The sequence below is a fragment of the Sclerotinia sclerotiorum genome, genomic scaffold (genome assembly GCF_000146945.2).
Source record: "Sclerotinia sclerotiorum 1980 UF-70 scaffold_15 genomic scaffold, whole genome shotgun sequence".
NCBI classification, from domain to species: Eukaryota; Fungi; Ascomycota; class Leotiomycetes; order Helotiales; family Sclerotiniaceae; genus Sclerotinia; species Sclerotinia sclerotiorum.
Window position 1 is genome coordinate 469,281 of NW_001820821.1, and position 21,982 is coordinate 491,262.

Sequence of the window (21,982 nt, forward strand, 5' to 3'; positions counted from 1 at the left end):
CTCAGCGCGAGCTGCGTTAAAATACTCTAAATGTAAGCGGCGAAAGAGGATGGGTAGGACGAGGCTAGATGAGATCATCCGCGCTGTGTAACCGTGTAAGGTTCATTGAGTACGGGTGTTTTGGGGGTGGATCGACGTCTTGTGCTAGGATTGATGAAGCTTAAAATATTGTGGTCTAGGTGTTGGGTAAATTACGAATAGAGAATTATATGAGTGAATATTGATCAATAGAATAGAATGGACTAGATTTCGAGGTCAAAGATTCCTAGGTATGCATCTACATTGGAAATAACAGTCAAACATGTACATATCTTCAACTCGCTTCTGTATCCCATGCCATCCAGCCTCCAAACCACCGGGCAAAGACTCATCTTGCCTCCATCCCGAATCAAAAAAAGAAACAAAACAATCATGTACACGCCAGCGCAAAAAACCGAGGAACGAATCTTGGCGTCAGCCCGCATGAGAAAAGTACGAGGGACACGAGGATGAAAACAGCAAGAAGAGAAAGTTGTAAAACTCCAGGATGGAGCGCACTAAGGACGAGCTAGAGCACACTAGAGATCTTTACCGACGATGAAATTGTAATGTCAGCAAGACGACGACCAGGGATCCCACTGACATCTCATATCGTAAGCAGCGCAAATTTTTGGTGAGGAGACTTAGGTAATGAGGAATGGGTGAAGAGGAAGACTCAGGAAGCATTGTGAATGGATGAAGAGACCCCCACAAAGCCATGCTTCTTCCGTACCCCGAGCCCACGCAGTGCAACCTCGTAGTGAACCCCTACCTACCACATGAAAAATAGCCAGATCAGAAGAAAATTAGAAATTGAAGATCTTGACTGGTGGAAGCAGCTTGCGGAGGGTCAGGATCGTGGATACTATTTTATTGCAGAGGAGGTCATGTACCTCCGTATGCCTCGTTATTCCCATGCAGCGAGTATGGTAGCCATGCCATTCCATGTCCTACGAAAAAGTGGTTACCGCTTCCTTTGAGCTTTTGGCCATCGATGATTGGATGAAGGGTTGCCTCGGGCGGTATTGTCTGTGATGAACAGCGGTATGCGAGTCTGGAGTGTTTGTTTTTGTGATTCCGCGACAGCGATAGGGCTTATTCGTTTTGGAATTTGGTGGTATCCACCTGGGATGCACCCGTCCAGTGGCCAGTGGGATTATCTTTGCCCGAACCACAATGAGGATGGAGGATTTAAAGTTACTGAAACCCCCTTCGATTATACTTGCCCAAATATCATTTGATCATCATACCCTCGCAAGACTCACGTCAGACTTGAACCTCCTTTTGATCTCATAAACACTCGCTGCTTTCGCTCAATAACATTACTCTACTTTTCAATAACAATACATATTCACATTTCGATATGGAGAGAGGTCATTTTGTCCATCACGACGGTTCTACCGATTCATATTTGATGCATGGAGACATGAATCTATACGATACCTCGAGCGAGTCTTCAGCAAGCTCACCACTCAACAGCCATGTACGTTCACACTCTACCAAGCGTTTCTTTTCAAAATCTCATGATTTCTTTAGACTTTCGATCACGTATATGGAGGCCACGATCACGTATACGGAGCACACACATTTATGACATATCCATCCTTTCCCATACAATACCAACCAAACGGCGTACCGATGGGTTTGATACCGGTGGAGCTAGATATCGAAGGCATTTACGAAGATCATGATCGACGAAGGAGAAAGAATGGAAATGAGAAAGTAGTTTCTCCACACGTGCATTCGGTAAGTGAACTCGCTCTTCTGCCGAGCGAACGGAATGCGATGCTAATTCCACATAGCGTCGCCGAGCCCAAAATCGAGCTTCTCAACGAGCTTTCAGGGATAGGAAAGAGAAACATATGCGGGAGCTTGAGCAACGATTGGAAGAGCTGGAGGGTCGTCACAGTGCTCTATCGAGATCATATGAGTCTCTACAAGTGGAGTATTCGGGCGTCAAACAGGAGCTGGATCGATTGCGTAAAGTGAAGACCAATCCCGAACGTTCGGCGTCGCCGTCACCGAGAGAATATGCGCAATCCAATCTTAAAGCTTGGGATGAATCAAAGGTGGAAATTATGGATCCCTTGCTATTCGACGTTTCTGCGTTCTGCTTTGATCAGGATGAGACTGGACCGCAGCACAAAGAGCAGGTTGTTTGATTCGGGTGTGGTTTCCGGCGTTGGTGGCAAGGAGCATGGGGGTTGGATTGTAAAAGACGGATAAGACTGGGCTCTTGGTGGACCTGGAGTGGAGGCACACTCTTTCTGCCGTTAGGAGTTTCTGTTAGTATCCGCATTTATCATATGCTTCACTTTGTATGTACGATATATACCCAATGATAATAGTCTCTGGCGTTTTTATGATACCTGAGTTTCTGAACGATAAGCCTTGATCCTGGTGAAGTTCTTCGGTTGAGAACATCCGAGTCTCCCATGATATGGTGGACAGGACACAGCATGCGGTGATGGAGGTGCGGGTAGAGAGTATGCATTTGTGTGGTAGTACAAGGGACTCTAGACGCAACGCCGTCGATAGCTTTTATCATACGAGTGGAAGAAGTACGCAAGCCACAAATTTGGAGAGATCAATCAGAATCAGATACCGTAGCATTTCAATGCATTGAACATGATTATCTTTCTAGAGAATAAATTCTAATGACGATGTTGTGCTATCATCATCTCCATTTACTCCATACATGAACAGATACTTCTGCGAGGAGAAGGAATAGTTATGAGTTACTTACTGTGTCGTGATTCGTCCTTTTCGCTCTCAAGACTCGGATATCCTGGATCGTATGCCATGAAGATGTCACAACATATGCTGGGTACACATATCTCTGCAATGCCAACATAATACCAGGTGATCAATCAAAGTCCTAGAATTAATCGTTGATATGATTGGAAAAGATATGTTCTTAAGCTTCAGGGTCCCAACCATTAACTTACTAACGAATAATCATAAAGGTAGACTCGCATTGAATATTCATCCTTGATCCCTTGGGAAGAAATGTTTTTGTCTTGAAGAGAAGAGAAGAAAAGAGAAGGCAAGACTCAATACTTGAATAAACTATTAACCAATGCCAGGGATGGATCGATGGCATTGGTCAGAATGTATTTCCAACACCAACGTTGGACCGTCTGCAACTCGGGGTAGCAAACACAAGACTTTAAAATGTTGGTATAGTTATCTATCCCGAGTGATGGTACTGAGTAGAAATAACCAGTTGGCTGTGGTGTTTGGTAAGATCTTACTTTTTTGGTTTCTTTATCTGCCTTACCTTTAGGAAAGGGTTTCAGGGACGAGTCGAATAAATGCTTGGATGATGTCTTGGCTCTCCGAAGAATGCTTTTCTTAAAACCGATGAAAGTGAGGTAGGTTAAAAATCACGATATTATTTTCATTGCAAATTTGAAAAGATTGCTCGCTGTTTTTCTTTGCATGATTTCCTAAGGAGATGGGTTGTGGGATGATGTGTAATTAGTCATGGAAGAATGAGTTCTAGACTAAGCGCCTGGAGCTCATCTAGTTGGAAAACGCGAAATTATACTTTTAGAGTCTGTTGATGACAGAGCTGCAGGCTATTCGGAGCCGATTAAGAGCGAGGGCGAGAACTGGAGGGCCATTCTCCATAGCTGGATGAATATGTACCCTTCCTGGTATGACTTATAAGTAGTATATGATATCTCACTTGGTAGTAAGTAACACACACATAATCATACAATATTTAAATGCTAGTCCCTCCGCAGATATTCCCTTTCTACTCCTTCACCGGGAAATTCTTTCTGCTGAGTAAAGACCAATTTTAGATGGCAAAAACCACAATAAAGTGGATTCATTCACCGAGCTTCTATATTCTGTGACGCAAATTCACCCCACCATACCGAAACAGCCAATACGCTCAACAACGTTTGGGTCCGCCCCTCCTTTTTACTTTAAACATCTTCTTTTCCAACTCACTCATCTCTTCCTTTCCCAACACCTTTCTTTAAAGAATTTCAATCTCCATTATACCCAATATACCCAGAAGAGATTTCATATAATACAATCGCAATCATGGGTTTCACAGACGTTGACAGACTTGCTATCAACACCATCCGTGTTCTCGCTGTAAGTTTTTCCCTGTTTCCATTGGAATTTGCCCCGCGATCGGATACTGGAAGCTTCCCTCCAAACCACAACTCAGCATCAACATCTTCAAAACAAGTACTAACATCTTGATTTCAAGGCCGATGCTACAGCTAGATCGAACTCAGGTCACCCCGGTGCTCCTATGTCAGTTCTGCAGAGTTGGTACATTTTAATATCGGTTTGCTGATGAAGGTTTTAGGGGAATGGCACCAGTTGCCCACGTTCTTTTCAACAAGATCATGAACTTTAACCCAAAAAACTCAAGCTGGGTTAACCGTGATAGATTTGTTCTTTCGTAAGTCATAGCCATTTTTTAACTCAATTGAGTTCCTTACGCATCGATGTCCTTTGATACCTGATGCACTCACTGCCTACGCATTTGAAGAAGCAAGGTTCATTCGGAGGGCTACAGTCATCATAATATATGGAAAATTTAGATCTGGCATGACTTGATTCTTAATTTTGTGTTGCTGCCAAAGCAGTCTTGGAAGAGTATTCGAGATTTAGAGGCTAATTGTCCGCAAATCACAGTAACGGACATGCATGCATGCTCCAATATGCCCTTCTCCACCTTTACGGTTACAAGTTGTCCATGGATGATATTAAAGCTTTCAGAGTTAGTAGCCTCATTATATGAAATACCGACATTCAGCTAATCCGTTACCTACCAGTCGATAGATAGTCATACTCCTGGTCACCCAGAAGCTGCTGATACCGATGGTGTTGAGGTCACCACTGGTCCTCTAGGTCAAGGCATTGCCAACGCTGTTGGTCTCGCCATCGCACAACAACACGCAGCTGGGGAGTTCAACAAGCCCGAATTCGAGCTCATCAACAACTACACATACTGTTTCCTCGGTGATGGATGTCTGATGGAGGGTGTTGCCAGTGAAGCCTGTTCAATGGCCGGTCACTTGCAATTGGGGAACTTTATTGCTATCTACGATGATAATCACATTTCCATTGATGGTGACACCAACGTTGCTTTCACTGAAGATGTCGTAAAGCGTTTTGAATCATATGGATGGCACGTCGAGACTGTCACCGATGGTGACAACGATTTGGAAGCAATGGAGGCTGCTATCAAGAAGTGCCAAGCCGTTAAGGACAAGCCTTCCATGATCAAGCTCAGAACTATCATCGGTTACGGATCTAAGCAACAAGGCACCCACGGTGTCCACGGATCCCCTCTTAAGGCTGATGACATTAAGCAACTCAAGGAGAAATTCGGTTTCGATCCCGAGCAATCTTTCGTTGTCCCACAAGAAGTTTACGATATTTGCCACCAGCGCGCTGACCATGGTGCCGCTTTGGAGCAAAAGTGGAACGAATTGTTCGAGAAGTACGGCCAAAAGTACTCTTCTGAGGCTACTGATCTCAAGCGCCGCTTGAAGGGAGAGCTTCCAGAAGGATGGGAGAAGAACCTTCCAACTTACTCCCCATCCGATGACGCAGTCGCTTCAAGAAAATTGTCCGAGATCGTTCTCCAAAAGATTCACGAGGCTATTCCAGAACTTGTTGGTGGTTCAGCAGATTTGACTGGCTCCAACTTGACCAGATGGAAGGAGGCCGTCGATTTCCAACCTCCCGCTACCGGTCTTGGTGATTGGTCCGGACGATACATCAGATATGGTGTACGTGAGCACGCCATGGGTGCTGTCATGAACGGTTTGGCTGCATACGGAACCGTTATTCCATACGGTGGAACTTTCCTTAACTTTGTTTCATACGCCGCTGGTGCAATCCGTCTCTCTGCTTTGTCTCAAGAGCGTGTTATCTGGGTTGCCACTCACGACTCAATTGGTCTTGGTGAGGATGGACCAACTCATCAACCTATTGAGACTTTGGCTCATTTCCGTGCTCTCCCTAACTGCATGGTCTGGCGCCCAGCTGATGGAAACGAGACTAGCGCAGCTTACTACGTTGCATTGACCTCCAAGCACACTCCTTCCATTATCGCCCTCTCCCGCCAAAACCTTCCTCAACTCGAGAACTCCACCATTGGTAACGCCATCAAGGGTGGTTACGTTGTGCACGACGCTGAGAAGGCAGATATTACCCTTGTTTCCACTGGTTCCGAGGTCGGTATCTGTGTTGATGCTGTCAAGTACCTCAAGGAGAAGCACAACCTCACAGCACGTGTTGTCTCTATTCCTTGTTTCGAGGTCTTCGATGCTCAATCCAACGAGTACAGACTCAGCGTTTTGCCAGATGGTATCCCATCGTTGTCCGTTGAAGTTATGTCAACCATGGGCTGGGAACGTTATACCCACGAGCAATTCGGTCTCAACAGATTTGGTGCCTCCGGTGCTTACAAGGATGTTTACAAGGTACGTTCTCACATTCAAATAGATTTAGATTTTACGAACAGTGCTAATTCCCATTTTAGAAGTTCGAATTTACACCAGAAGGTATCTCCAAGCGCGCTGTCGCCACTGTTGATTTCTGGAAGGACGTCCCCAACATCCGCTCTCCTCAACAGAGCTTTCAAGCAACTTATCTAGATATTTTGACAAGATTTTGCGTTTGGGTTATGGGGCATATATGAATAATGCAGGTCATAGGTGTAGTCCGCCAAATAGACTATGAAAATAAGCAAATGATTTACGACGAACCATTAATTATATGTGCATCTGTGTTGCATTTGGGCTTTTTTGAAAGATATTTGTGGCCCAAGCTCTTCAGCCTCGGTCTCCCAGAATACCCCTCTTTTCGCATCTACATGATATCTAATTTCCCCATTTCGTTTTTGAAAATACCAATTGACCTCCGCCCAAAAGCTTTTGTTTATGTGCGATAAGTAAGCAGCTTCATCTCGCTAGTGTATGTTCAATTTATTCTTCACATCCATCCGGAAACTCGATCCCAAGTGTTCAAATGGTTCAACCATCCCCAGCTGTATCCTCGTCCTCTTCTTCCTTCTTTACTTCTGCCGTATCTTTCATCAACTCATTTTGAAACCCGTGCGCAACAATCTCAATCCTGTGTGCCGCCCTCCTTGCCTCCCCTATTTGCTCTGCCGATCTAGCCACAACCGTTCCCACCAATAAAGGAGCCTGAACTCCCTCATCCTTCACATCATGATGTTCTTGTTCGGAATGGCTCCCCTCAGTTGTACCACTCAACGGTCGCATATCTTCTCGGGCCGCAGATATGATTTCTAAACCTCGTATGCTCGATCCTCCATTAATGTTTTCTAACCCATTCATTCGAGCGCCATATGCGTGGTTATGTATAGGTCGGCTACGATGTCGACCGGAAGTTGACTGAGCGGCCGATGATGTAGGGGCAATAAAGGAATGGAGAAGAATGGGACCCGAGGGGGCGGTCTCGACGATTATGCGTTGCGGGGTCCCGAGCTTTAAATGCACAGAAGAATTGTAGGCAGAGAGGGCGGTGGATGTTAGGGCAGTGAGAGATTGAATTTGGGCGGGATTAGCTCGGGAGGTGGAGGAAGTGGACGATGAGGAAGTTGAGAGCAGCGGGGTAAGTGATGAATCTGTTAAATGGAGGGCGATATTGGGGTTCGAGTTGGGATGTAGGTTGGAAGAGGAGGAGGAAGACGTCATTGTTGGTTGTGGAAAGGTTGGTTGGACCGGGGATAAATGCAAACGATAGATAGTGATATGTGTGTGTAAGTGTAACAATACAATTGATAAAGTAATTTGATTGATTGATTGATTTAATTTGTAAAAAATCCCAGACCCTCATAGAAATAGGAGAAAAAGAATCCCAATCTGCAAATAAATTGTAATTAATTACCAGAAAAGACGTCAGATGAAATCAAATGAAATCAAGATGGCTAGAATAGATAGGAAATTGGAGATCAACTGATAAAGGAAACAACAGCTAAGGTGGGTATACCGATGGATAGGATTGGATTGGATTTGGAGTGAAAGAGCCTAAAACCATAGGTGACCTACCTAGTATGGTATGCTTATCGGCAAAGGTTCGAGTGTGTTAACTTTAGGTACCCTTGTCGGTAAAGCGGGAGCTAATAATTAGCGTGGTTATGGCTTGTGAAGGGTTTACGGAGGGACAAGCTGGTCTGAATGATCTTTAATGAATTTGATGACTCTGCGCGCGACATTTGAGGAATAGAGGATTTTTTAAAGACGATATTTTTTGTTAAGGAAGAAGAAGGGTTTCGGGATTGAGAATTGAGTATATTGATTGAATTTACTGATTATATTTGAATATGGCGGATGCGGAGGAAAAGGCAAAGGCGGAAAAGTTGGCTGCGGCTAAGAAACGTGTAGGTTGTCCCTGTTTGTTATGAGGGATGAATGTTTGAAGTGCGGGGCTTGGAGGGGGGTTAGGGAGATTTATTGAGGGGAGTTACTGATTAGTGATATATAGGTGGAGGAAATGAAAAAGAAGAAAGCGAAGAAGGCGGGCGTTAAAAAGGAAGAGAAAACCGAAACTGCAGGTCCGAAGAGTGAAGAGACGATTGAGACGACTGAGACGACTGCTGCAGTACCATCTGAAGCTCCAATTGAAGCGCCAGTCGATACTTCTACCGAAATACCAATCGCTCCCGAGGAGACAAATATCGAGGAAGAAAAGAAAGAGGAAACCCCCCCAGAAGTTCTAGAAAACAAGGATAAGGATGAAGATGAGAAGGTATCGGAACTCAGTTCTGCTTCGAGACATGGAAGGTCGCCCTCGTTGTCGGTGCAATCTAAGATGAGGTCATCTTCTTTTAGACAGGCTTCAGGAGCTCTTTCGCCGGAAATTGCTTTCAGTCCTAGTGGTGATACGGCGCCGGATATTTATAGGAAACAAGCTTTGAAGATTGAGGAATTGGAGAAGGAGAATAAGAAGTTGAGTAAAGAAGCGGTAGATGCAGAGAAGAGGTGGAAAAAGGCCGAAGAAGAATTAGAGGATTTGAGGGAGGCAGAAGGGGAGTCTTCTAAAGGCGAGAAAAGTACTGGTAGTGGGTCTTCTGAGGAGGTGGAGAAGTTGGTAAGTGCTGGAGGATATTGTGAGTTGTTTATAGAGCTAATTGAGTCTTGCAGAAATCGGAAATCGCGGCTCTCCAACGACAGAATACACAACTTCAGGTTTCATCCTCGCGAAAACATGTATCTTCGCCTTCGATGTCGGTTCCGGTACCATCAGATTTGGAAGCCGAGCTAAGATCTAAGTCTTCAACAATTGAGTCTATGGAAATTGAAATTTCTAATCTTCGGGCACAGCTTGAGCGTGTCGCATCAGGATCATCTGTGGAAAAGGAACAAATTACCGCTCTTGAGGATAAGTTAGCAAGAAGTGAAAAGTTGGCTGCAAATGCGCAACGCGAATTGGGAGATTTGAAAAAGAACCTCGAAAGAACGACTGAGAAAGCTGTTAAAGAAGGTAGTGAACGCATATCCGCAGAAACAAAATTACGAACACTAGAAAGAGAAGCAGAGGAAGCTAAAGCACATAGCGATGAACTTCAGAAGAAAGTGGAGGCGCTTGAAAAGAAAGTATCTACACTTACGACGCTTCATAAAGAGCACGATGCTCGATCGCAAGCTCAGAAGAAAGAACGTGAAAAAGTGGAGAAGGAAGCATCAGATCTCCGAATTCGATTTGCCAGTGTCGAGAATGAAAATTCTCGTCTGAAGGAAGAAAGGGATAGGTTGAAGAAACGAGATGCACAAGGAATTGATGATGATGGGGTTGATGAACTAGAGAATGAGGAGAGACAACGCTTGGAAAGGAAAGTCAGAGATTTGGAAGCCGAAGTCCATGATTTAAGAAGAGGAGTATGGAGAGATCGAAGAAGAGAAATGGAAGGTGAAGGAGATGATACGAGTCCAGGAGCAAGATTCACAGATGTAGATTTAGGTGGAAGTGGAAGTCCTCATAGGAGAAAGAGTGGAGTTGTGCACCAAGGAAAGGGCATCGGAGATTATCTAACAAGTGGCTTTAATGCTATTACTGGCGGTACGGCACCTCTAGGTTTGGGTCATGCACATGGAGGAGGGGAAGATGATGATGATTTATTGGATGATGATGATTTACTCGAATTTGATGAGGAAGCTTTTAGGAAGGCACAGCAGGAGGAGGCGATGAAGAGGATCGAGAGGGTTAAGGAGGTTAAGCGGGCGTTGAAGAATTGGGAGGGTTGGAGGTTGGATTTGGTCGAGAATAGGAGTGCGGGTGGTGAGGGGGTGGGGGAGATTTTTGAGATTTAGAAGGGTTGTGGGGTGTGGGGAGATGGGGGATGGGATTTGGCTGATTGTGATTGTGATGGGTGATAAGTGATGAATGGGAATTGTGGATTGGGAATTGAGATTTGTGAGTTAGAGATATGAGGGTGTATGATGGATGGATGGATCGATTGATGGATTGATGGATTGATCGTTTGTGAATGTAAGATTAAGAACAAAATTAGGAATTTAAAATTATAACTTAGTAAATACAGAGTTATATGAATAGTATAAATACATACTTTAAACTTAAGTGGATATACAGGCAGGCTAGTTAATTTACGGTGTACAGCTATATGATATAGTATGGTAGGTATTCTATGTTGTTGATTCATAGGTAGGTATCTAATCATATCATATTTAATTATATCATGCTGTGATATGCAAGTCCATATCCATATCCAATTCCAATTCCAATTCCAATTCCAAAAATGTAGAGGTAAAAGCACGCCAGTCCATCCAAAAGGGGGTATATCTCTGCTCCTATATCGTTCAATCCCATCCCATTTCAATCCAGCCCAGTCCATCCCAAACCATTCAATCCAACCTATTGCCAATACCCAATATAATCAAAAATCCCTCCCCCTAAATTCCATAATTCCATCCATTCCATCACCACCTCATCTCATCTCATGTCTCTACCCTCTCTAACGCTGGTACCACCTTTACTTTTCCTCGAGCTTTCTCTTCTTCTCCTATTCTTCCATTCATAAATTTCTTTTTCGTTAAGATGCGCGTCGAGTTCGTGGATGATGCATCCGTTGTGCTTATTGTGTTTCATAAAGTTGATATTCCATTTCCTATTTCCCAATCCATTTTCTGTTTTCTGATTCCAATTTCATGCTTGATTTCTGATTGCTTCTGTTCATAATTTCATTTCCTTCGTTTCATGTTCATGTAGTCGTAAAGAGTGTTGTCTACCGTTTATTTCGTAAAGATTTTGCTCAAATATATGCCCCTAGTCGTGTTGTTGCTCATTGAAGAGGCGATGGATGGTGTAATGATTTATGTTCGTGCTGTATGATGTATAAGTACCTATGCAACGATACTCAAAAGCGTCTGGATTCCTCTCTTTCAATTAATTCCAATTGAATATTCGGTGATTTCCTTTTGAGATAATTGAGTCAATTCCCTAAGGAAAATGAGCAAACTTCTCATTTCTCGGACTTCCAATTGAAGAACTTTGTTCCACTGATGCTCTCCTCTTATGCATCAAAGGACTGCTCTGCAATTCATTCACAACCCCCATCCAACCACTTCTCTGTGGACTTCCAGTGCCCTCATTATGTCCTATAGCATTACTGGTAATCCTTCTTAACGGCGGCGTACGTTTAATATTCTCACTCAAATTACTCGGAAGTGTTCTACTCCGAATAGGAGAACCGAGGGATCCAATCCCCATACTAGAAACTTTATCCGCATCTTCCTTTTCCCTTTCTTTCTCCTTAAGTACCACCTCCGTCTTCGCAGCCACCATCCCAAGATACACAACCAGAAACCGCATCCTTAACAAATCCAATTTGCGCACTCGTTCCTCCAAATCCCGTCGCCTCGTTCCCCATAATACCCTCGAACCGAATCTCAACCTCTTGTGATCTTCTGTCCTCACCATCTTATCCAAAAGCTCTCGTAACTCATCGCCGCTTTTTTGGATTTCTCGTACCATGCCTGCTAAGCGGAGCTTATCTTCTAATTTGGATATTCGACTGATATCGTGGTCGTAAGAGGCATTTTCTAAAATGCTGGATTCGAGGACGGATAGGTAGGTGTTTAGGTCTTGGGGGGCAGTGTTGTAGGCGGAGAGGTGCGTGAGGAGGGTTTGGATTAGGATGGGGAGGGAGATGGCGGTTGCGGCGCAGGTTAAGAGGAGGGAGGTTGGGAGGCTTGGTTGGAGGGGTGACATTGGTGGGAGGGAGGGGATTAGTGGGTTGTGGGACATTTTGCTTTGATCTTTGATGATGATGGTGATGATGAGGTGGTAGAGTGAGTTGTGCACATATTCAGTTTTGAAATAGGTATTGCTTCTGGTCGGGATTTGGATATGAGGGGTAAGATGAATTAGGATGTGACGGAGATGGAGATGGAGATGGATATCAAATGTAAGATGAAGTAACCTCCATAACCTGATGGATGATCAAGATACAAAAAGAAAAGAAATACTATGAACCTTGGAATACCTAGATGTATGCAGTGTCTAGATAGTAATGTTCCCAGTACTACTTATTACCCACTTCTTACATGTATGGAAAGCCATAGATCAAAATATAATAGACGGTGGGAAAATGAATCCTTGTACTTGCAGAATCATCACATATGATCAATTTTTCCCTTTTTCCTTTTCCTTTGCCATTTATCGGAGTAAGGATCCTGGATGTATGAGTCTATGTGAGTTCCGTTGGGAGAAACTAGGGATATTTAGGGCTTATCTTATGATTTGAATAGGATAGGTGTTTGTGATACTTGTGCTAGTATTCCCATTGATTCATTTGATTGATGAGTAAATCGACTCAAAATATATATATATCAAATGTTGCAAGTTATTCACAATATCGCAATGGCGCAATGAAGTACTAGATACCTAGTAAGATTGATATATATGATATGATTGATATGCGATAAGGTTAAAGATTTCCGCAAGGAAGAAAAAGCAATGCGACGCAATCAAGAGCGGGGAGTTGTTAACCACCTACGGAGTAGTATCTACACCATTGTTGGCCAATGGGACTAATAATTACATGTGTGCGTGGGGTACGCACATATAGTAAATTGATGTACAGCACCATGACCTGCAGTACAAAAAAATCCACATCTGAAATCCCATCTACAAATCCGCCACGACAATTCTTTCGCATTTCCTACGCACGAGTCTAGAAGCAAATAATTACCTACCTGAGATATCCCACAAACGAATCATCTTCACCTCCAACCATGGAATCCTCACCCTCACCCTCACAACCAGAAACCTCCCCGCCTACTCTGCCCCCGCTCTTCACATACCCCTCCTCCCACCCCCCAACCCTCATCACCCAAGGCGCCGAAGCACTCCTCTACAAATCTACATACCTACTACCGAGTCTCAGCTGCGCGCTAAAATGGCGCCCATCAAAACCCTACCGGCATCCAATTCTCGATCAGCGACTAACAAAAGCGCGGATACTGGCTGAAGCAAGGGTATTGGTTAAGTGTCGAAGAGAAGGGGTAGTGGTGCCTGCGGTTTATGCTGTCGATGAGGGGAAGGGATGTTTGATGGTGGAGTGGATTGAGGGGGAGGTGGTGAGGATTAGGTTGAATGAGTGGATTGGGAAGAAGGATGGGAAGAAGGATGGGAAGAAGGATGGGAAGAGGGAGGTCACTGCTGGGGGAAGAGGGGAGTGAGGTGGTGGTGGATCTTATGAGGAGGGGTTGGGTATGCGGTGGGGAGGATGCATGGGGTTGGGGTTGTACATGGGGATTTGACGACGAGTAATTTGATGTTGCGACCGGTGAGGGTGGGAGAGGGGGAGGGAGTGGAAATTGGGGAGGGAGTTGGATGGGCAAATTGTTATAATTGATTTTGTGTTGGCCGAGTCAGAGTACGCGGATGAGGATCGAGCTGTCGATTATATGTGTTGGAAAGGGCTTTTGGAAGTACACATCCGAGGGCGGAGGGATTATTCAAGGAGGTCTTGAATGCGTATGGAACAAGCTATAAAGGCGCACAAGTGGTTTTGAAAAAATTAGAGGATGTGAGGATGAGAGGAAGAAAAAGGAGTATGTTAGGTTGAGGGTCTACAATCTAATAATTCTGATTCTATACTATATCCACTAGTTGCATTAGAATTCTATATATCCAATTGTTTTCAAGGTTCTCTTCGACATCCACCAGGGTTATCAAAGCACTACAGTTCCAAGTAGTCTTGCTATTCAAAGTCAACTTGCAATTTTCAACACGCTTTTGAAAAACCACTTCCGAGGCGCCATTGCGCCAAAACTCAAATATTCAAATGTACTTTTAATGTTCATTCCCTCAATTCCGCTGAAGCGAAATATCCCTTATTTTCTATCACGCCACGATCCCGGACAATAGCGGTATATTTGACCACCCATTCCGGTTTCAAATCACCTTTCATACCATCAATCCCCCTCTTAGATTCCGATAACACACCAGCACCATTTATTCCTTGTCCCAATAGCTCTCGCAAAGTTCCACTAGGTAATATATTGGTGCAATCATTGTGAGTGAAAAGTTCGATGTTCTCTTGTTTGGCGATCTTGAGCAAAGGCTGTGGAACTCTGCAACAATTTTTAACATTTATCTGATCGACTTGCGGTCGTACTCTGACGTTCGCCAAAAATTTAGCAAGTTTTGCGCTGCCGAATTCCGCCAGACCTAATTTCTTCACAATTCCTTGCTCATATAAGTCTTCCAATATAGGCCAGGTCGCAAGTTCATCGGCTTCATTGCCTTGTTCCGAATTCTTTTTGTCTGCTTCCCATTCACAATCGCCGTCGAAGGACATTCCGGGAAATGAAACAATTAGGAGATCAATTGAATTGACACCCAGTTCTTTCATTACCAAATTTAGAGCATCTTTTGTGTATTTTGATCTGGATTCTACATTGGCGCTTGCCAAGTAGAATAATTTAACAGTGATTTCGTAATTTTCGGGCTCTTCTGCAAGTCCAGATAAAGACCAGTCTATGGTGGGAATGTAAAAGTCATTGTCTTGTCTTGTTGTCCAAATAGAAACTGGAGGTCGACTTGAAGCGCCATTTTCTTCATCGGATTCCTCGTGTCCATTGACTCCATTTGCATATGAGGAAGTGGGTGAATAATCTTGTTGCGCAGCGACGAAATTGCTTCGAAGGGAATTTGTGAGTTCGAGATTTGATCCATCTGCGCCGGGTTTTCGGATGATGGAAGGACCCCCGATCATAATATTTCTATGAAGTCGGTCAGTCAATTGCTCCCTGAGTGATAGATCGAAAGTAATCGTACGAGGTGGAAAGTATTAGTCTCGTCATTTTTTTATTTCTTTTTTCGATATTGAGATTGATGGGAAAGTGGGATGCGGAATCGATGGTAAAAATTAGGATGGATACAGGTGAAGTATAAATATAAATCTAATGATACGGAATACAATAGGTAGGTGTAGAGAGAAGAAATCTAAAAGGTCTAGGGAGGAAAGTGAATAGGACCGAAAAAATGTACAAGAAAATAAAGGATAAAAAGGAAAATTATATTATATTATTCTATCAATGCTGTCACAAGCCTTTGGAATTACTGGTAGATAGATCACTAATCTGCATGTGTGTTATCTGCCCCTCCATATCTTTGTAAGCTTTGAACTTTGATGGTTGGAGATTTGAAAGCACTAGAACTTTATTTCCAACCCCTGCAACCTGACCTGACACAAGGCTCCTTCTTTTGCCTAGACACGACACCCTCAAGGCTGAGATATCTATCAATCATTTTCCTTAAGACAACCAACATGGCCATTCAGTATGTATATATTCAAGGGAGTTTAATGAAAGACAATTGATTTGGACTAACATTCTACAGCTATCTCATCTTGCTGTCGCGGCAGGGTAAAGTCGTATGTGCTTCTCCTTTATGAACAATGAGAATCAGCTCGAACATCCACTGACTCCATAAAGAGACTCGCAAAGTGGTTCACAACATTATCACCAAAAGAGAAGGCCAAGATTATTAAAGATGTCTCTCAACTTGTGCTGGCACGAAGAACGAGGATGTGCAACTTCTTGGAGTATAAAGGTCAGATTACTTCAGTAAAAGTACATCTTGGGCTTCATGCTGACTGCATTGATGGCAGATTCCAAAATAGTTTATCGACGATATGCCTCTCTCTTCTTCATCGCTGGATGTGCTTCAAGGGATAATGAACTTATTACTTTGGAAATCGTTCACCGCTATGTTGAGCAAATGGATAAATACTATGGAAATGTCTGCGAGCTGGTAATTCGAATTCCGCAAGGTGAAATCTGTCATTTTATACTAACATGGCCTCAGGATATCATCTTCAACTTTCAAAAGGCATACTTCATATTGGATGAGTTATTGCTAGCTGGGGAAATGCAAGAGAGTAGTAAGAAGAATGTGCTCAGGGTGATATCAGCACAAGACTCAATAGAGGATACAGAGGTGAGTGGTGAACATTACTTTGGGTCATAGTAGTTATTCTAGGCATGGTACCATGTTCTCATCTCTTGGGAACATTATTTCAACTCGAATTTCTTTCATGCTGATCGGAATTCCGCAACTCCAGGTCGACGAAGAGATTACCAAGCTTATGTGAATCGGTGCTTTTATACATGTATTACAGAAACATATATGGGTGGATGGAGTCTGGCGCGAGAATATCACATACCACTTTCAAGCAAATTTCAAGCACTGTGCAGAATTTCTTGTGACGGGTTTGTTTGCTAACTAGGTGCTGGTTCGTTTTCTCTAGGCTCAAGAAGAGGTCATTAGTGGACTTAGAGAGATTGGTCTTGCTTGATACTCTTTCACAACTGCCGACATGAATTTGCAGATTCGGATGAGCGGTACTGGCGTTCTCACACAGGGTGTTTTTATGGATGGTAAGATACCCACAAGGAATTTAAGGTTGGGTACGGTTTACAAATCAAATCCGAGTTTGAGGTATGAAAAAGGCGTTTGTATAAGATTGAGTTATGAAATGGGTGCGATTAATTGATGGATGATTTCAATCTTTGACATCATGTATGCAATGCAGTATGCTGAATATCCACTTCTAAGTCACTGGACTGGATTTTGCTGACATGATTCCCTTTTCCCCCTTTAACTTACTTTTCATACCTGGCTCTTGAGCCACATCAGGATCCACGTTTACGATGATATTTATAATTGTTTACTCGAAATAGATACATTAGGAGAGAGAGAAGCCATTCATGTCTTCTAGAATGACCTTGTTGTAATGTATCTACCTTCTGCATATCCTGTCATCCCTAAACATGACATGCTCTTAATATCTTGGTGTCCAAGAAAATCATTGATTACGTGATATCCAAGCCGCAAACGTGCTCTATTCTTGAGCATGGATTTGAGGAGATACACAGTATAATTTGATGATAACTTCAAACATGATTCACGGTAATTCAACACTTCAAGGTTTGGATCTGTAACAAACCTTAGGGAACTAGTATTAACTAGTATTAATCTATCCTTCAAACACGAGAAACATGTATTGGTTGGTAAGAAGTTTGAAGCTGTTGATCTCCCCAGAACCCTTAGATTCAAACCTGACGATCCACTTTGTGCCACATTGTTTATCAAGAAACTAATACACATCTAGACTAGCACATTAATCATTCCGGTCGCAATCAAGGTTATCAAGATCAAGCGGGTGTCTCCACACCCTTCATCATCCGCTCACCTCCATTCCCCTTCTTTAGTAAGAACAACACCACCCAACTCAACGACATTCACATTTGTTGATTAAAATGCCACTTACCTGCTAGACATTCAGTCTAGCTTGAGAACATTCTTGATATAACCTCCGCATCCAGCGCGGGAAGTATCAATCTTGCTTTCCCAGTTCACGCAGGTTCTACAAACACACCGATAACGGAACAAAGAGATAGCGAGCGCCACGTTTGGTACATACTTCACCGTCAACGTAACGATCGATAATCATTCACTCATCACCAACATACACAATACATATTCTCCATAAATACATGAGGTCTTAAGTACCTGGTTTTCAGTTCAACGAGTCTGAAGAGTCACCGAAAGGTTGTCTATCTCCACAGAATACTCGGGCTCCGTAGCCACATACTTCTCACTTCCTTCCAAAACGTGCGCAACGTCATTACCCCTTTTCTCCAATTAGTTTGCATCGTTATCCACGATAAGAACATATCTAAGTCGATTTCATTCAAATATTTACCAAAATGAAGTTCCCTTCCTCTGCGCGACTTCGACAGTATCACCAGTGCGTTGAATTTCAACACACCCGATTGCCACGTCATTGGTGGTTGTGATCTTTATACAACCAAAGCTGCTGGCTCGGATAAGAAATTATATCGCAATATTGAGAACTCACTAGAATCTCAATATGAATCTCTTCTCAAACTATCGGCTTCGGTATCACCTCCTCTTGATCCCAACGAAGCCGGCGTGAACCTCTCTCGTTCAAGTCCTTTTGGACCTTTGAGTCAGGTATCGAGTCGCAGGACTTTCGCGTATCTTATTGCAACACTTAATGCAAGTCATCCTGATTACGATTTCTCCCATACTCTTAGACCTGCCGATTTCCATAAAGAACGAAGCTTAAAGACTGTCATCAATACCATCGATTCTACCCTCTATAATCTCAGACCAAGTTCGGGTATGACACTTCATGTCCCATCGCAGACTTCATACAAGACAACTTCATCTGCTGGAGCTACAAGTCAGGCTTGGAGTCCTCAGATGTGGGCTTTGATTGATACGGAGATGACTCTCAAAGACTGTACAGTCTACTCTTGGGCCCCTCCTGATGAACCATTTGATGGTGAATTGGGATCTATTTGGAGCCTCAACTACTTTTTCTTTAACAAAGAAAGAAAAAGAGTCGCGTATCTGTACGTTCGAGCTGTCCCGGTCATGAGCCATAGTCCAAGTCAAGCTCAGGGTATGATGAACCAAGAAGCCAACTACAGTGATTATGATTCCGGCGCAAATAAACGTGCTAGATACTGGTTAGGTGATCGTGCTGATCTTGCGATTGATCAAGATGGAGATGATGACACCGATGTTAACATGTGGGATGAGGACGACCAAGTCGATCCTGAAGAAGAATATTACGATGGCTATGATGAAGTCGACGATGAATTCGATGAACAGAATTACAAGGCACCTATACGTGGTGTTAGTGAAGATATTGCTGCGTCGATGGATATTGATTGCTGAACAACTTTTTTTTTAAGCCTCTCTGCATTTTCTGTTTTATCAAGCAAGCTGGCCGGCGTATTGTGGAAGTGGTGGCACAGCTACCCTTCTTTCTATCCCCATTTTTTTCTTTTCTTTCGTGAACAAAATACCATCTTGTTTATGTTGCTTACTTCTGCTTTCTTGTTTGTACTTTTGGGTTTTCGGTGGGCGACCTGTAGGAACTATGGGATGGATGACGTGATGAACTATTTGGAATGGCGTTTGGCTACGGTTCGGTTCGGTGAGAGCGTACTGGGTTGGCTGGCGTTATACCTATAGTTTTCTTTCTTTTTGCTAGGTAGCTCATGGGATGGATATCAGTGAAGGGGCGCTTGCATAATGTTTTGGATGGGTGATCGATTATGCATGTGTGCGTATGCTTTTGCGTAAGCATGGTATGATATGATTAATTCTTCAACACTATAATACTCTAATAATGGAGTAATATGAATCAAAGTTTCCTCGAGGATTTCGAGATGTGAGGATTGTTTTGAATGATCGAGAATACGATACTTCGAACTGGTCTTTGTTGTACTTTTGGATACCTATGCATATCTTATTGAAACTTAGCTTTGTATATGTAAGAGAGATAAATCATAATATGATAGTATCTCGATATCTGTCTGATCATACATATTTTTTCCCCTGAATGGCTCATGATAATTAATCATAGACTTCGACTGGGGAATAACTCAAATCTAGCGTAGAGTAGCGAGGAGGATTTGGTTATGATTAATACTATTTTAATCTGTTTTGTGAGGGAGATGTGATTCTTGTTAAATGAATTATGAGTTGGTGGGGATGAAGTATGTTGAGTGAGGTATTGGTGAGGTATTATAGATATGTATACATATACATATACATATACATATACATATACATATACCACAAATACCTTCTCCAGATTTCTCTATAGCTATACACAAGGTATTTCTACACATTCAAGATCTATTTAGTATCTATGAATATCTGTAATCATTTATTAATTATACTCTCTTTCAAGTTCCCACTTCTCATCCACCTAAACTCAAAACATCAAACATTCAAAAAAAGGAAGAAAACCAAAAAGACCAAAAAATATTTAAACCCCCCGGACCCCCCAGAACCCCGGAGAACACAATCCACGATAGCGCAAAACATTTTCGTGGTATTTGTGATTTCTCTTTTTTAGCTCCTGATACGCCTATGCATCCCAATGGTGGCGTAGCGGCACTTCCATTGTTTCGTTTCGTTTCGTTTGTTTTTGTTTTTTTTTCTTTTGGGTGAAAAGATGTGTTGTGTGATATGATGTGATGGATGCATGATGCGTAAGAGATGCTGAAATGGGGTATCTATCTATTGTTTCGTTTCGTTTGCTGAAATTTGAAAGGATGTGAAAATAAAAGGAAGTTGAAATGAAATGGAGGGGAAGATGAAGATGAAGATAGAAATGTGGAGAGATGTTGGGATGATGAATGAGTGTACCGGTACCCGACCCTTGGGCGGTGGGAGAGGGAGTAGGATGAGAGGTGTGATGGAGAGGTGAGAGTGTGGGAGTGAAGTGAGGTTCGTCGAAGTGATGTGTGTGTGGCGTGTGAATCGAAGATTGGGCTACCGACGCGAGGGAAAATAGTCTAGGATGATCTGAGCTGTTGAACATCCTAAACTACCTATTCAACAATAGCGTCACCATATAGTAGAACATAGCGAAAACTACTTTCTCCACCACATCTTAGCGAATCCACGTTGTCGCTGCTCGCGCTTCGCAGCACCATCCTGGAATTCCTCGCTAGCCGAGCTATCGCTACTTTGAATCTTGGTACTGCGTGGATTACCAAAGATTTTGAGAAGAACAGTCATGAGCACACTGCTTAGAATACTCAAACAAAGAATACCGATCATAACGAGATTACTCTTGCGGTAGCGATGAGGTCCTGCTTTGGCGTCTTCGGGCCATCCGGTATATAATGCGTAGGTGGTTGTGATACTGCCTAGATTACCAAGACCGGATACTAGGGCTGATGCGGCGGCTACGCCGACTTCTCCGTGACGGTGTTGGAATATTTCGTTGGTCCATGTCATGCAGATGGGGACGGTTGGGCCAAGTCCATATCCGACCATTAGGAGACCACCGTAGCGTGCCCAAGGGTGAGAGATGGGGGCAAAAGTTGTGGTGAGAAGACCGGCGATTTGGATGAGTACTGCGGCGGAGAAGAAAAAGGCTCGGTACTTATGGAAGCGGTCGGATATTGGGGTTACCATGAGAATAGCGATAAGGTCCATCTATGATATGTTAGTCTGGCATCCCATGTGATTACTTAAAGGTACTTACAATCCAGATTGGTGCGGTGAGCAAGCTGAGTGTGATACCCGAGAATGAGGAATCAATACCTGATATAATGACAGTAGCGTAGAGTTGTGTACCAATACCAACACCAACGACACCGAAATACATCAAAGTAAGAGGCCAAAGACGCCAATCAACCAAGACATAAGCAAGATCTTTCCAATCCCATGATCTTGGATGATAGACTCTTCTCAGATCCTGATAGTGAATCTCAGCATCTTCACCCGTCAAAACTGGCGGGGTAGCAGGAAGCCATTTCGCAAGACCTGTAGGAACTCGTAACGGTTCCAGGAGGAAGAGGACGATCTGGTAACCACCCTTACATGTCCAATACCAAGCACAATAGCACAAAGTCCATACAACAAGAACATC

At 43.2% G+C, this 21,982-nt stretch overlaps 12 protein-coding genes across 12 annotated transcripts in view; 8 read left to right on the top strand and 4 right to left on the bottom strand.

The window, feature by feature from the left end:
- Positions 1 to 797: 797 nt before the first annotated feature.
- SS1G_10243 (predicted protein) lies at positions 798 to 998 on the top strand (the record flags this gene model as incomplete). The annotated part of the gene is made up of 1 exon (XM_001588646.1): positions 798 to 998. One exon carries the CDS (start codon positions 798 to 800, stop codon positions 996 to 998), a length of 201 nt encoding a protein of 66 aa, XP_001588696.1.
- Positions 999 to 1,656: 658 nt separating this feature from the next.
- SS1G_10244 (predicted protein) lies at positions 1,657 to 2,180 on the top strand (the record flags this gene model as incomplete). The annotated part of the gene is made up of 2 exons (XM_001588647.1): positions 1,657 to 1,764; positions 1,821 to 2,180. 2 exons carry the CDS (start codon positions 1,657 to 1,659, stop codon positions 2,178 to 2,180), a joined length of 468 nt encoding a protein of 155 aa, XP_001588697.1.
- Positions 2,181 to 3,220: 1,040 nt separating this feature from the next.
- On the top strand, positions 3,221 to 3,661 carry SS1G_10245 (predicted protein; the record flags this gene model as incomplete). The annotated part of the gene is made up of 3 exons (XM_001588648.1): positions 3,221 to 3,260; positions 3,305 to 3,392; positions 3,577 to 3,661. 3 exons carry the CDS (start codon positions 3,221 to 3,223, stop codon positions 3,659 to 3,661), a joined length of 213 nt encoding a protein of 70 aa, XP_001588698.1.
- A 413-nt stretch (positions 3,662 to 4,074) lies between these two features.
- SS1G_10246 (hypothetical protein) lies at positions 4,075 to 6,697 on the top strand (the record flags this gene model as incomplete). The annotated part of the gene is made up of 6 exons (XM_001588649.1): positions 4,075 to 4,128; positions 4,247 to 4,293; positions 4,349 to 4,444; positions 4,681 to 4,765; positions 4,821 to 6,479; positions 6,539 to 6,697. The coding sequence occupies 6 exons, from the start codon at positions 4,075 to 4,077 to the stop codon at positions 6,695 to 6,697; spliced, it is 2,100 nt and encodes a 699-aa protein (XP_001588699.1).
- A 334-nt stretch (positions 6,698 to 7,031) lies between these two features.
- SS1G_10247 (predicted protein) lies at positions 7,032 to 7,718 on the bottom strand (the record flags this gene model as incomplete). The annotated part of the gene is made up of 1 exon (XM_001588650.1): positions 7,032 to 7,718. One exon carries the CDS (start codon positions 7,716 to 7,718, stop codon positions 7,032 to 7,034), a length of 687 nt encoding a protein of 228 aa, XP_001588700.1.
- Positions 7,719 to 8,347: 629 nt separating this feature from the next.
- SS1G_10248 (hypothetical protein) lies at positions 8,348 to 10,334 on the top strand (the record flags this gene model as incomplete). The annotated part of the gene is made up of 3 exons (XM_001588651.1): positions 8,348 to 8,404; positions 8,509 to 9,114; positions 9,348 to 10,334. The coding sequence occupies 3 exons, from the start codon at positions 8,348 to 8,350 to the stop codon at positions 10,332 to 10,334; spliced, it is 1,650 nt and encodes a 549-aa protein (XP_001588701.1).
- A 1,147-nt stretch (positions 10,335 to 11,481) lies between these two features.
- Positions 11,482 to 12,252, bottom strand: SS1G_10249 (hypothetical protein; the record flags this gene model as incomplete). The annotated part of the gene is made up of 1 exon (XM_001588652.1): positions 11,482 to 12,252. The coding sequence occupies one exon, from the start codon at positions 12,250 to 12,252 to the stop codon at positions 11,482 to 11,484; it is 771 nt and encodes a 256-aa protein (XP_001588702.1).
- A 1,025-nt stretch (positions 12,253 to 13,277) lies between these two features.
- SS1G_10250 (hypothetical protein) lies at positions 13,278 to 13,724 on the top strand (the record flags this gene model as incomplete). The annotated part of the gene is made up of 1 exon (XM_001588653.1): positions 13,278 to 13,724. One exon carries the CDS (start codon positions 13,278 to 13,280, stop codon positions 13,722 to 13,724), a length of 447 nt encoding a protein of 148 aa, XP_001588703.1.
- A 623-nt stretch (positions 13,725 to 14,347) lies between these two features.
- Positions 14,348 to 15,353, bottom strand: SS1G_10251 (hypothetical protein; the record flags this gene model as incomplete). The annotated part of the gene is made up of 2 exons (XM_001588654.1): positions 14,348 to 15,272; positions 15,328 to 15,353. 2 exons carry the CDS (start codon positions 15,351 to 15,353, stop codon positions 14,348 to 14,350), a joined length of 951 nt encoding a protein of 316 aa, XP_001588704.1.
- Positions 15,354 to 15,820: 467 nt separating this feature from the next.
- SS1G_10252 (hypothetical protein) lies at positions 15,821 to 16,849 on the top strand (the record flags this gene model as incomplete). Its single annotated transcript, XM_001588655.1, has 5 exons — positions 15,821 to 15,831; positions 15,892 to 15,925; positions 15,987 to 16,118; positions 16,360 to 16,491; positions 16,802 to 16,849. The coding sequence occupies 5 exons, from the start codon at positions 15,821 to 15,823 to the stop codon at positions 16,847 to 16,849; spliced, it is 357 nt and encodes a 118-aa protein (XP_001588705.1).
- A 703-nt stretch (positions 16,850 to 17,552) lies between these two features.
- Positions 17,553 to 19,263, top strand: SS1G_10253 (hypothetical protein; the record flags this gene model as incomplete). Its single annotated transcript, XM_001588656.1, has 4 exons — positions 17,553 to 17,564; positions 17,666 to 17,764; positions 17,845 to 17,969; positions 18,270 to 19,263. 4 exons carry the CDS (start codon positions 17,553 to 17,555, stop codon positions 19,261 to 19,263), a joined length of 1,230 nt encoding a protein of 409 aa, XP_001588706.1.
- A 1,713-nt stretch (positions 19,264 to 20,976) lies between these two features.
- Positions 20,977 to 21,982, bottom strand: part of SS1G_10254 (hypothetical protein) — a gene marked incomplete at both ends in the record, with an annotated part of 1,352 nt that continues 346 nt past the window's right edge. The window contains 2 exons of the mRNA XM_001588657.1: positions 20,977 to 21,546; positions 21,596 to 21,808. Coding sequence (XP_001588707.1) covers positions 20,977 to 21,546; positions 21,596 to 21,808 — 783 coding nt within the window. The remainder of the gene's footprint in view (positions 21,547 to 21,595; positions 21,809 to 21,982) is intronic.